The 14,830-nt window shown below is 38.2% G+C and overlaps 1 protein-coding gene across 2 annotated transcripts in view; it reads left to right on the forward strand.

Annotated features, from left to right (window-relative positions):
- The window catches only part of epsti1 (epithelial stromal interaction 1), a 112,792-nt gene that overhangs the window by 12,121 nt on the left and 85,841 nt on the right, over positions 1 to 14,830 (forward strand). For both annotated transcript variants that reach the window (XM_047371225.1, XM_047371223.1), the window contains exons 2-7: positions 1,660 to 1,718; positions 1,803 to 1,886; positions 1,980 to 2,056; positions 3,360 to 3,443; positions 7,469 to 7,542; positions 11,742 to 11,820. In XM_047371225.1, the coding sequence (XP_047227181.1) occupies positions 1,660 to 1,718; positions 1,803 to 1,886; positions 1,980 to 2,056; positions 3,360 to 3,443; positions 7,469 to 7,542; positions 11,742 to 11,820 (457 nt within the window). The remainder of the gene's footprint in view (positions 1 to 1,659; positions 1,719 to 1,802; positions 1,887 to 1,979; positions 2,057 to 3,359; positions 3,444 to 7,468; positions 7,543 to 11,741; positions 11,821 to 14,830) is intronic.

Below are 14,830 nucleotides of genomic sequence, written 5' to 3' on the forward strand. Positions count from 1 at the left end.
CTGCCAAGACGTTCGTCCTGGCTCTGATTGGTTGTTTCTGAACGGAAGCGGGGGCAAATGGCAGAAGGACCACTGGGAGGAACCGGAGGAGCTTACTTTTATCACAGATTACCTTTCCCATATTGTACTGTCAGGACCAGAGATAGCGTTTCCATTGTCCTTTTGATTGACAAGGTCAAATAAATCCTGTCATAATCTATTTTTAGCCATCACTTTATTTTTTGAAATGATAGTAATTAAACACAGCATTTTCATTCATTTTAATTAATATTCTGTCCAAACAAGCTGAACAGAGAATCCACATCAACCAGATATATACATTTACAATTTTTTCTCCGCAGTGACAAAAAACACTGACTGTGGTCCCAGTAACTACATATAAACAATGTGCAGCCACTTGTGCATAATTAAATACTCAAGTGCTGCAGAGGCCATTGTCATAAGGCTTTGGACTTTAGAAAAGACTTTGGGCACTCAGCTGCCATGACATGTTTTCAAGTAAAGCCAACAAGGTCATGCATCAAGTGAGAAAACGGCTGATTAATATCATAACTTGCCATCAAGTGGTCAAGGCTGTCAATCGCAATCTGTCAAAATGATATGGCCTTCAGATTTTTCAGTCACTGTTTATAAAAAACGGTCAAAAACTGTAAATATTCATTTAACACATCCCCTGGTCAGGACATGACGACTGTTTTACAAATATGTAAAAAAAAAACTTTTTTTACAAAAGTTACCTACTGCAGCTTTAAAGGTCAATTCACTGATTAGGAAGATAGGATTTTGCATTTCTGACCAACAGTTACCATTTCAGGCCAATGAAGTTGACAACACCCAACACAGTCAGCAGCAGATTGTTCAGTGGATCTCCAGTTTTCCTTAAGCTTTCCTCACTTTCAGCACAACTAAGTTTGATAATCACATCATTCTTAGATCTGAATTCTGACTTTAGAGGCAAACAGTTATGTTTTTGGATTGTGGGAGGAAGCTGACGTATCCAAAGAGAACCCACACATGCTTGGGGAGAACAGGAATATTCCATGCAGAGAGACCCCAGGCCGGGTAATAAACCCAGGACCCTCTTGCTGCAAGGCAACAGTGCAACCAGCTTCTCCATTGTGCCGCTTCTATCTCTCAATAGTATGCCTTATTGTTGTGTAAGGAAACGTTTTCTTTGTGTCCGGGTTGATTACAGTTTTTTAATTAAAATTTCTGATACCCCAAATCAGAAAACGTCCAGACAGAAAGGAGAATGTAAATCAATATTTCAGTAAAATCAAAAACGCATTTACGTTGACTTTTTTTTTTTTTTTACTGCAGATAGCAGCAGCCCAACATTCTTGTTTTCTCATTGTCATCATGATCATCTTGATCAGGACTAAAACAGCTGAAGCCTGTGATCACTTACTGTTCTTAATAATAGAACCTCTTGAGTGTTGTTAGAAATGTGTTGCAGATATAAAATATTAGAATGGATGTAACTTAAAAAGTTAAATTAGGGTAAGGAGAAATTACATAAATGTCTTGCTTTCAGTAGGTGACAAGTCAAATGTCTCAAGTGTAAAATTGTTCTTTGATGCTGGAGCACCTGTTTAAACTTTGTTTCAATGCAGGATTAAACTCTGTGTTCACATCACTAACAAGCTCTTTGTTTCTCAGCTCAGGCGCATTTACTGTGATTCCACCGAACCAGTCTCGCCGGAGCGAGATAAAAGCAGGTAATGATCCAGCTAAGTCTGGTTTGATCTTTATAAACGTTTGAAAAATTTGCTTCCAGTGATTGATGTGGAATGTTTCTGCAGTGGCTCAGAAAGAAGAGGAAGAACTTCAGAGGTGGAAAGAGACACACAAGCCTCCTCCTTTGCAACTTAATCCAGAAAGACTGGGTAATCATCACACAGTGACAATGCTTATTACATTATGTGTATCATTGGGATTATCTTAACTTTATAGTTCCTGATATCTGTTAATCCATCCAGGTGGTGGGGATGTAACGTTAGCTGAAGCCAGGCAGAGGCAGTTTACTGATGTGAAGTGCTACAAGATACAGAAGAAGGTACATGAACTTTTTTGCTATTGTTTATTTGTCTGGGAAGCTACATTAGATTATTATGGCAGGTCAAACACACAATATTTACATATATATATATATTCTATGACAAAACATGAAAATGTACAATGCCTTGCAAAGGAATTCCTAACGCTTCAAGTTAGCATTTTGTCACAGACTTCTAAGTATTTTATTTGAATTTTATTGACCAACACAAAGTTATGCATAACTGTGAAGTGGAAGGAAACATTTTTCACAAAACAAATCTAAAAGGTTTGACGTGTAATTTTATTTAGCCCCCTTTACTCAGATACTCATGTGTGCAGCTGACTCTCAGTTTAAATGGAGAGCTGTTCTGTGAAGGACAGCTTTCCATTTTTGGTCTGCTAGAGAACATTAGGGATCAAACATCAAGAACATCAAGGAACACAGCGCACAGTTCAGATGTAGGGTTTGTTACAATTTGTTTATGTGGAGAAACAAATTGCAGAGAGGAGGCAGACAGGGAACAGTAAACAAAGCCTTTACTGAAGAACTGAAGAAAATCAAAAACTTTAAACTTGGAGTCAACTGTGAGGAAAGGCAAGGACCAAGACATGGGCGGTCCACCTCAACTGACAGGCCGGACAAGAAGTTAATTAATTAGAGAAGCAACCAAGAGGTCCATGGGAACTCTGGAGGAGCTGCAGAAATTCACAAGTCAATTGGAAGAATCTGTTCACAGGCAACTACCCTTTGAGCACTCCATTAATCTAGCCTTTAGCTAGAAACTCATTGTTTAAATGAAAGCCATATAAGCTTCTTCATAGATTGGCTCAAGCCAAATGGGCGACAAAATAAAATGTGGAAGATAAAGTATTTGCTATCGGGAGCTGAGGACAAAAACATGCCACACTTTTTAGATTTTTATTTGTAAAACTTGTTTATTTTAATTACTCTCCTTTCATTTGACAAATATGCACTACTCTGTTTTTGTTCATTACATGAAACCCCTATGAAAGATGACTGAAGATTCTGTTTGCAACATGACTATGAGAAAAATTCCAGGGGTGTGAATACTTTAGCAGGCACTTTAAAATGGCATCGACAGGTCCAAAACATTTTTTGTTTGTATTTTCACCTATTTGAATTATTCTGTGTCCTATTTCATAATCCCCAAACATTTTAACTCACGGCTGTAATGAAGCAAGATAATTAAAAAACATACTTTTTGATTGAGTAGGTTTTGAAACACTGTGTCTGTATGTGCCTATACAATAATATTGAAAATGACTGTTATCTGGGCTTTTAAATCTAATTTTTTTTCAAGCTTAAAAAAGAGGATATGGACAAGAAGAGGAGGCAAGAGGAGGAGGAAGAGTTACAGAAGATGAAGGCCAAACAGAGGGAGAAGGTGAAACCAGATTTAGATTGCACAATATCTGTGCAGTTTATGAAATCATAACCATTCTTGCATTATCAATGTTTGATATATCGCAATCACAAAGGACTGAGAGGGTGTTACTGTTTACATTTACATTCCTTCACTCTGCATACTAATGATACATTAGATCAGATGGCTGCATTTATAGGTCTGATCTGTAAAAGTTCAGCTCTGTGAACCAGGTCAGAGGAAGATTTAAAAACACCAGGTGAGGAAGTGGTACAATTATGGCCAAACGCTTAGGCAATGACACAAATATTGGGTTTATTAGATTACTATTTTTAAATGTCTTTAGTCCACTGAAGAACAATTAAAAAAACATTTAAAGTATTTTATTAGCACGTACATCTAATTTATTGATTAACTGTTTCTCATGGAGGTTATTATCTGGGGAGTTTCCTAACCTCAGTCAGATCCAAAATTTAAATGTTCTAATTTTTGAGGCTCTTCAATGTTGATTTTACTTTGCATCACTGTCCTCCGTCATGCTTGATCCACAGATCATCACCAAACTGTACCTAAATTGTTGGAAGACGTTGCTCTTATTAAACAGAATTGTGGGTAAGCCCACTTAAGTGATGTGGATTTTATCACAATGCTTCCCTGTTGGCACCACACACTTTTGCTTCTGTGGAAAAATGATTTTCCAGATGTCCCAAACAATCAAATGGAGGATTCTGAGAAAATAACAGCTTTCCATCCTGGCCCTGCAGTTTGTCCTTAATGTCCTTAATGTTCTTCTTTAACTTTCTTTGTAGTTGCCACCAGTGCTGATCAAGCTCTGCACTGGTGGCAACAAAATTTTGTGGGGCACTATTGTCGATGATAATGCAACCTCTTGGACATCCTGAAGTCTTCTTCTCTTTAGCTAAAACTCACATCTTCAAGTATTTTATGATCCACAGAACTCTGCTTTCAGCCGCAATATTCTTAGCAGCGGTTTCCTTCAATGTGGGGTCAGTTTGATGCGAAATGACGATGCTGATGGCTACAACCTTTACCTTGAAGAAACCGATGCAATAACAATGTGAACTGTCACCATAAAAACTGACGCCATAAATTTTAAAAATGCAACAGTTTGAGCTAAAACCCTTGGCCATCACTGTAAATGCAGATTTAGTTTTTTACTCAGTAGCTCAGCTGTCTGGCTTTCTAGCAGACTCCTCTATACCCCCTGGTTATTGTGATTTTGGTTTATTTTGACCAATATATGCCACATAATTCAATAAAACCTCCAGAAATAAAGCTTCTTCTAAAAGGGGAAATATTAGGCCAGCTTGAACATATGCACAGATGTGACTAAGGAATATAAAATTAAAAGATTTTTAATATTAATATTTCAAGACTTTCATTGTGTTCCTCAGGTGCTTAATGTTCCCTCAGTGAGAATGATCAGGATTAGCCTGTAGATGTCAGCATAGACAAGCATCCACCAGCTTTGGATTGGTGCAGTTTCCCCGTTACACACAGCATCAGACAGAAGAACCACCTTACTGATGGGTTTTTAGCTTTTCAGACACTAAAGGGATGTCAGACATGTTTTTATCCACGTCTGGCCATGCTCCTGGTCGGATCAAGGTTAATGGGTTGCTGCTGCTCTGGGAAAGGCTGATTAATGGTGGAGACCAAACTGGTACCCTTAGACACCTTTTCCTGTTGCGCCATTGGAACATAGTGGGATTCTAGCTAATAAATCCATGGTGAGAAACAGTCTCAACTTAGATTATGGACGTGATGAAACAAGATGCTGGCAAATACTTGCCTCTTGCTTGGGAATACGTCATCCTAATCGCCTCTTTTTACAGGAATTACTGTCTTAGTACTCACAGATGTTTACATCACTGGTCTCAAAACACAACCTTAAAATACAGAAACAACATTTTGTTGTACAAATGATGATGCATTTCTTTAAAAAGCTTACAGATGAAAAAACAAAGTAGATTGAGGTTCTTTTTGGATGGATAAAAACACTAAAAACATAAAACCTTTTCTTACTTACAAAATCTCTATACAATCAAGAGAATAAAACAGTCAATTTAATGCATAGAGAACATATGATAGTTATAATATGATATATGACAGTCATAATCCAGTTCTAGGTAAGGTAGAATCTAACTTTGGCTCTGTAGAGGTGATACAATGTAGTGTGAGATCAGAACCAGTCCAAGGCACCAGCAAACTAAGCCGCTTCTTAGGGCGCCCAAATCATCAATGGCATCCCACTAAATGCCTGAATTTTAATACAGGCGTAAAATATTATTTTTGAGAATGAGAAGATATTACATTTGGTTTGACAGTTTCATCATAGAAAAATGAAAAGAATTCAAATTTAAGATTTGAAAAACTGACCAATTTACTTTGTCAGAATGCAAAGAATAATCTTCATTGGCTGATTATTTTGTTAAAAATTGATGCTTCGAGTTCAGTCTTTGTGTTTGTTCACAAATATATATCAACAAATAAAAACCAAATATCCATGATTGTTTTTAAGCTCGGCCAATTAAACTTGGGCCCCTCTCCCAGATTCCACCAGATCTGAGTTGAAATGCTGTTAATGGTGGTGATGCTCTTAACAGGAAGAGGGACCCCAAAACAGATTCTGTTTAAGAATCAACCTTGGGCCAGCCCAATTCAAAATTTTAAGTGCAAGGTTCAGTCTACTGCAGAGAGAACAAACAATACATTTGGATTTCAGGTTGTGAGGAACTACCCAGAGAATCTCTGTTTTGTCAGTGAAACAACAAGGTAACATGAACATCCGTGTATCAACAGTATAAAAGGGGTAAGTTAAGTTGTACTGTCTAACACCCCTGTTAAGATACCAGGTTTTTGTATGATGGAGAATATTGGACTATGATAAATCATTTTAGAACTTCGTCCAGATGTAACATAGTATTTATCCTTCGCAAAAAAATGAAATATACCTAAAAAGGTTCAGTAATCTTGCTGCATAAGTGTGCACACCCTTAAACTAATACTTGAGTTCTGGATTTAGTTTCAGGACTCAGTCTTCTTTGGTAGGACTCATAATCCCACTTCTTGACTTGGTAATATTCGCTCAGACTACGTTCTAGAGGTTCTCCAGATCTATAGGTGAGCACACAGATTTTCTGTTGAATTTATTTCAAAACTCTGAGTCTGTCGTTTGAGAACATTTCTACTTCAACGTGGACTTGATTGTTATACCAAATGAACAATCTGGAATTAAAGGTCCATAATTTGAGGTTTGTTTTAATCACACCAAAACATATTCTCCAACAAGGTTCTGAAGAATTTTAACCAGGCCCAGAGTTTTAGTTAGACTCAGTATAGTTGATGGAGGGTGTGAACTTACAAATACTGAATGCAGAAGCTGACTCAAAAAGTCCTTCATGCATCACTTTAATGGTTGCACACTTCCAAGTTATTGCAGCTTTCTAATCCTTTCACATTTTACCACCTAACAGACTTATTTTTCAGTTGAATTGTACACGATAGTTGTCACAAAAGGGTTTATCAGGGTCTAATGTTTTTTCAAATTACAAAGTTCTAATATTTAACATGGATGTGTACACTTTTGAGATCAGCTGTATTATGCAAAAGGACAATGAACTGACCCTTGTGGAAACCCATGGTCAATGTGACTCTGTTGGATTTATAGTTACCAACAGAAGGATGTGGAAAAACACAGTTAAGAATAGAACCTTTTGAACCAGAACGCGTCGGGGATGCTGAGGATGGACTGATCAAAAACTGCAGTGGCCAAGCATTACAAAACACAGAGCTAATTTTAGATATATATCTTAAAACCCTTTGCATACAAATTGAAAATACAAGAGGATTTTTCCATTATTATGAGGTATGATGTTCTCTTTAGCAGTTCAGAGCAGATAGATCAGTTTAGTTTAGATGCACAGTGTTTTGCACTTTATTTTGCAGTACCTGTAGCCCATATAGCATGCTGTAACATTGAGATTCTATTGTGTAATGTAACTGCTGACTGTATTGCGTTTCAGTCCGAATGTCTGAAGAAGATGAAGGAGCAGGAGGACGAGAGGAGGAGGGAGCAGCTCCATCAGGATCACATCAGGTCAGCTTGGGATCAGGTTCATTTGGCTCTCACCACTGTCAGCCTTTCATAATGTGTTTTTTGAGTTGTTTATCTCTTGTTTTGCTCTGGAGGTGAGTCATAAATGTAGCATCAGATGACACAATCGCCTGCCCTCCACAAAGGAAGCGGCCATTGTCTGAGCCTCTGAAGATCGACTGTGGAATTATTACAGGATTCTGAGCAAGTTGCATTTGCCTCTGGCAGGGGGCAAAATAGCCTTACAGTGTGCTGCAAAAGTATTCACACCTCAGGAACGTTTTTAAAATTTTGTGTCGTTACAATCACAAACTTCAGTGTATGTTATGGGGTTTATGTGATGGACCAACACAAAATAGTGCAAAGCTATAATTTTGGCAAAGTATGCATGTTTTTTTTTTTTTCTTTGCTAAGAAAAATCTGAAAAGTGTCATTTGTATACAGGCACCCTGAGTCAATACCGGCTGAGTAGTATCACTTTTTACTGCAGCTGTAGCTGTTATAGAATGTCTCTACCAGCTTTACACAACTAGAGACTGACATTTTATGCCCATTTTTCTTTGCAAGATGAGTCAGATTGGATGGCAAACAAGTCTCGCCATAGGCTCTCAGTTTGATTTAGTTCTGGACTGTGACTGGGTCATTCTAACATATGAACATGCTTTGTCCTAAACCATTCTATTGTAGCTCTGGCTGCACATTTAGAGTCGATGTCCTGCTTGAAATTGAACCTCCATCCCAGTCTGAAGTCTTTTACAGCGTCTAACAGGATTTTGTTCTATTATTATAGAACAATTATTATTCTATTATTATTGTCCTGGAGGTTCCATCCATCTTCCAATCAGCTCGGACCACTCTCCCTGGCCCTGGTGAAGAAAAGCATTCCCTCAGCTTGATGCTGCAATCATCATATTTCACAGTGGGGATGCTGTGTGATGTTCAATGTTAGCTCTCTACACATAGCTTTTTGAGCCTCCCATATGGCTTGTGGCATCTGTGAACGAGCCTCTTATGGCTTTCTTTCAGCAACATCTTCTTGCCACCCTAATGGCCAGATTTATGGAGTTCTCAACTAATACTTATATTCTCCCACATGAGTTGTGGATCTCTACAGCTCCTCCAGAGTGTCCGTGGGCCTTTTGGCTGCTTCTACAAATAATGCACTCCCTTCCTGGTCTGTCAGTTTAGGTGGGCAGCCATCTCTCACTAGGTATGCAGTTGTGCCATACTCTTTTCACACCATTTTCAGACAAAAGATTGAACAAAATCTGTGAGATGTCCAAAGCTTTGGATTTTGTTTTAAAACTCAACCCTGCTGTAAACTTTTCCAGAACTTTCACCCTGGCCTGTCTGCTGTTTTCCTTGGTCTTCATGAAGTTGTTTATTCACTAATGTTTCATCTAGAAAGAAAGAACAGATAAACTTTGAGCCAGTTTTCAAAGATAGAGTCTGAAAGAGAGCACATAAAATTAGTCACAGTAAAAGCTCAGTCAATTGCTATATCTAGGAGAGAGAAAGGATTAAACACTGAAAGACAGGGCCAAGTGGTTCATCTGTAGAAGGTGAGCATTACGATGTTGCAAGCAGAAGCTTGGACAATGCCCCTCTCCAGAAAGGTGTCACAGGTAGACACAGAGTCAGGCCAGGTGTAGCTTCTAAGAAGAGAAAAGAGAGAGAACATAAAGTTAAAGGTCATTATGTCCTCCAGCAGCCTAAGCCTATAGCAGCATAACTACAGAGATAGTTTCAGTTTATTTATTTATATAGCGCTTATTTACAACAATGTCATCTCAAGGCACCCCATAAAAGGAGGCCCGACCAAACCACCGAGTGCAAGAGCCCGGCCACCCCAGAGCGGGCCACGTGTTGGGGCACTAAGTAAAATAATAAACTGACAAAGTTTGTCCATCTAGAGCCCACTGATGGCCATTGTTATACTAAAAACCACAAGGATTAGGATACTTCTCTTTTTCTGACTGATTATAACCATCGGAAAAGAGAGGAGGTCCAACAGGTAGCAGAAATGGAGGGTGTGTTTACACCTCAACCATAACTGAGCCGGTTTAGGCTAAACCTGACTCCCCCTTACTCCGTCCAACAGGGAGGGAGGAAGGCGGAGGTAAAAAAATAAGGAAGATAGCCTAAGCCACTCTAACCATAAGCTTTATCAAAAAGGAAAGTTTTAATCCTAGCCTTAAAAGTAGACAGGGTGTCTGCCTCACGGACTAAAACTGGGAGCTGGTTCCACAGGAGAGGAGCTCAATAACTAAAGGATCTGCCTCCCATTCTACTTCTAGAGACTCTAGGAACCACCAGTAAACCCGCAGTCTGAGAACGAAGTGCTCTGTTAGGAACATATGGACCAATCAGATCTCTGATGTATGATGGAGCTAGATCATTAAGGGCTTTATATGTGAGGAGGAGAATTTTAAATTCTATTCTGGATTTAACAGGGAGCCAATGAAAGGAAGCTAAAATAGGAAAAATATGATCTCTCTTTTTAATTTTCATCAGAACGCTTGCTGCAGCATTTTGAATCAGCTGAAGGCTTTTAACTGCATTTTGTGATCCTGATAGTAAGGAATTACAATAGTCCAGCCTTGAAGTAACATATACATGGACTAGTTTTTCAGCATCACTCCTGGATGGGATATTTCTAAATTTGGCAATGTTCCGGAGGTGAAAGAAGGAAATTCTAGAAACCTGTTTAATATGGGATTTAAATGACATGTCCTGGTCAAAAATAACTCCAAGGTTTTTTACTTTATTACCAGAGGTCAATTTAATGCCATCCAGGTTAAGTGATTGACTAAGCAGTTTCTTTTTTAAAGACTCCAGTCCAAAGACGACAACTTCTGTCTTGTCTGAATTTAGAAGCAAAAAATGTAAAGTCATCCAAGTTTTTATGTCTTCAAGACATTCTTGTAGTATATCTAACTGGTTGGGCTCATCAGGATTTATGGGTAAGTAAAGCTGAGTATCATCAGCGTAACAGTGAAAATGTATCCTATGCTGCCTGATAATTTGACCTATTGGAAGCATTTGGTATATAGTAAAGAGTTTACGGTATATAGTAAAGAGAATTGGCCCAAGTACTGAACCCTGTGGTACTCCACAATTAACCCTCGAGTTTAAAGATGATTTATCATTTACATGAACAAACTGGAATCTGTCAGACAAATAAGATTTTAACCAGACTAGTGCTGTTCCCCTGATCCCTACAGCATATTCCAGCCTTTCTAAGAGAATATTGTGATCGACTGTATCAAATGCAGCACTGAGATCTAAGAGGACAAGTACAGACACAACTCCATTATCTGAGGTCATGAGAATATCATTTGTGACTTTCAGCAGAGCTGTTTCAGTGCAATGATGAGTCTCTATGAGGAACTCTTCAAACAGATCATTGCTGTGTAAATACTCACATATTTGATTAGCAACTATTTTCTCAAGAATTTTAGATTAGAATGGAAGATGAGATATAGGTCTGTAAATTTGTCTGTAATTTTTCAAGTCATCTCGATCAAGCGAAGGTTTCTTAAGTAAAGGTTTAATTACAGCTACCTTAAAAGCTTGTGGTACATATCCATTTAGTAAGGATAGATTAATCATATCTAAAATGGGGCTGGTAATCAGAGGGAACACTTCCTTAAATAATTTGGTTGGGATTGGGTCTAACATACAAGTTGAAGGTTTAGATGAAGCTAATATTTCTGATAACTCAGGAACCTCCACAGGATCAAAACAGTCCAAACACAAATCAGGTTTTGCAATTATTTCCAGGGTTGTCTCACTTGCTGAGGATGAAGTAATCATCTTCGGGAGTATGTCAAAGATTTTATTTTTAATAGAGTCAATTTGATTTAAGAAGAATCCCATAAAGTCATGACTGCTGAGAGCTAAGGTAATGGATGGCTCAACAGAGCTATGACTCTGTGTAAGTTTAGCAACTGTACTAAAGAGAAACCTAGGATTATTACAAAAAACACTGAACAGCAGAAAAAAGGTGAAGAAGCAAAGACGGCTTTATAAGTGTTGCTAATCAGTTAAGGGTTGATGAGATGCAATGGGAACATGGCCAAACATATCCAGTCAGGCTCCCTGACCTGCAGAAACAAAGAATACTCTTAGGCTTCATAATTCATGGCTGGTTCTGTTGGGCTGAATAATGACAGAGGATGCACTGTGTTTATGTTTTGTAGGACAACTGAGAGTTTTCTGCAGAGGTGTGAGAGGAGATCAGCTGCTCCATCCAGCACTGCTGCTCAGACATCATCCATGGTGAGCTTCTGAGTTTCCATGAAGACACACCGTGTTCAGTGTGCGCCTCAGGGTTCAGAACTGAGTTGTATAAGTGGCACTGAACACTAAATCTTTGTGGGTATTAACACCAATAGAGCTGTCTTTGCAGGCTGTTTTCTGAGTAAATACTTCTGGGTGCGGTGTTTTTATCGTCTGAGACAGCCAGGGAAATAAGTTCTGTCCCCTATATACTAGGGTGGAGGAACTTACAATATTCCTAGTCAGAGCGGGCGGACAGCAAGATCATGTCCAGCAGAGAGAGAGATAAAACATTTCTTCCTAGTCTTACTGCCCAGTGTTGTTTCTCTGTCTGCTCCTGTTACTTTCTTTTGGGATTTTTTTTCCTTCTCTGCTTTCTCCTCTCTTTTTCTCAGACTTCTCTTCCACTCTGTGTTTGTTTTCCTGCAAGGGAATGAATGGAGTGGTAGCAGAGTTCAAGGGACTTCCCAGAGTTCAAACTGAGTGGAGACAGACTTATAGTGTGAGATAAATGTAAGAATTCTGTGGAAAATAAATCAGTGGAACAACCTGTGCCAGTAAATGTACCTGCAGAAAACCCCCTGCTCTTCAACAATCGGCCAATGTCTTGTCAGTTAATGAGGTCAAGTTGTAGTTTTTTTTTTTTTAATTTCCTGTCTTGAAGAGTCTTTTCAATTCTGCTGAACTTTGAACAACATCTCAACTGCATACTTTGCTTTGTTTGTTTTTTTAATATTTTGCAGCACTAGTGGCCTTTATTTTTGTTATATTTTTCAAAGTAGGCAGACAGGAAGTGGGGTGGAGAAAAGGCAAGACTTGCAGCATATGTTCCCTGAGGTCAAGACTCGAACCCAGCTGGGATGGCTGCATCGAGGATTGAGGCCTCCATACATGGCTCTACTGCTACTTTGCGCCCGTTCTTTCTTTCCACCTGTCACATGTAAAGCATTTAACATTGTGAGCAGCAGTGGACTGAGCACACACATTTGAGGCAACCCAGTGTTTAGCATGATGGATTCAGAGCGGCTTTTTAAATGCTGTTTGACTGTGGTCAGTTGGTCAAAAATAGTCAAATTGTATTAAAGAGCAAACTTGTGTGATTATATTTACTTCTCAGTATAAATATTAAGACACAACAAGGCAGAAATTTAGGTTCTAAACGTTGACCAGTGTCTACACTAGCATTGCAAAACAGAGATCTGCTCTGTAGCTGACTTTTTGGGGATGAAGAATAATTATTTGCCAACTGACATTTAATACCGACAAAGTGTCAGTTTATACCATGACTGGAGAATGTTTTCAACCTGCTTTGAAAACATTCACAATCAATGGAAATAGTGCATAATAAAAACAGTGTAGAAAATAATAACTACAATTGTAATTAATTGAAAATGTGATCTGAGCATTTTTCTGATTGCTTATCTTTATAATTTAACAAACATTTTGTTTCAATTTATTTTTCAAATTATTTAGCTTAGCGTGGTTTCAGCCTTTCTCTGTATCTTTTTCCTTGGAGTTTTTGTGTCATTAATGTCTGGATTATTACCACCTACTGGCACTGTATTACATGATTTTAGATTACAGTCCCTAAGACCATTTTTCCATAGATGCTTAATAAAAGATTTAAAGGTTTAAAGTTAAATAAATATCCAAATAAAGTATGATAAAACCAAACTGAACATTATATAATAAAGAAATGAAACAAAATGCTTTAAATATCAACATTTTTTAGAAAATCGGGAGGATTTTGAAGACATTGTAAAAAACACAGTTTGACCAAGATATGATGACCAAGTTAAAAGTAAAAAAGTTTTTAAAATGTGCCATTTTATTTCAACACTGTGAAAAATGTCAGAACTTTGTCCTGATGAGAATGTTGGTCTATTCCTCCAGACGCACTAACTTTTAATCTGTCATCTAATTCTTTTGAGTACTTAGGAATCACTATGTCACAATCTAAGCTCTCTTCACAAGAGGTATTTCACAGAGTTAATTGAAAAGACTGAATTTTCAGAGATGAAATGCGCACCCCCTCTTAATAGTTGGTCGAATCAAAACAATTAGTTTTTCTTTCAGACTCCTCTCTTCCTCCCTAAATCTTTCTTTAAATCACTTGATGCTCTGTTACATTTGAGCAGGAAAAACCCTCCAAAAAGCATTTTACAAAGACCTAAAAGTGGCGGAGGCTTTGCCTTACCCCATATGCTTCCGTATTATTGGACCTCCAATCTCCAATAGCTTAAGAAATTGTATCATTCCCCAGTACTGATTGGTGCATTTTAGAAGCAAACTCGTGTACTTTGACGTCCCTCCCCACCTTGCTTTTTGCTCCCCTCTCAACATGTTCCCCCGTACTGTTCTGATTGAAAATATTTAAATAGTTTTGACAACATTATCGATTGAAGTCCACCCTCGCCCCAATTTGCAATGATAATTGTTTTTGCCCTCCTCCTGGAATTTTACATTTAAAATATGGAAGGAAGGAAAAGGGTCTGGCCTCTTTCTGTGATCTCTATTTTGATGAGACATTTGGAAGTTTTACAAACCTTGCCACTAAATTCAACATACCAAACCATGATCTTTCCCGAAACAGCCTAAGAAACCGTTAGAAAACATAATGTTACTGCATAACAATATTTCATCAATTTACAACACTATTTCCTTCATATTCAACCTTTCTCTCCTGGCTAAAGGACAAACAGGGGAAAGAGCTTGGGCTACAGCTAGACAAGGATGGGTGGCAGGACACCTACTTAGAGTAAATTGAACTTGTGCATGTGCTTTTATGAGTCTCATTCAGTTTACGGTGGTATTCACGACCCACTACTGCTAAGCTAACAAAGTTTTTTTCTGACAAGAACGATAGCTGTATTAGATTTTCCCTTTCCCCATCAAATCACACACATACTTTTTTCTCCTGCTCTAAGCTCATATTTTCTTGGATGTCCCTTTTTAAAACTTTCTCTAACTTTCTACACATGCCTCTTCCTGCACGATGTGCACACTCCTC

Source organism: Girardinichthys multiradiatus, chromosome 7 (genome assembly GCF_021462225.1).
Source record: "Girardinichthys multiradiatus isolate DD_20200921_A chromosome 7, DD_fGirMul_XY1, whole genome shotgun sequence".
Classification (NCBI taxonomy): domain Eukaryota; kingdom Metazoa; phylum Chordata; class Actinopteri; order Cyprinodontiformes; family Goodeidae; genus Girardinichthys; species Girardinichthys multiradiatus.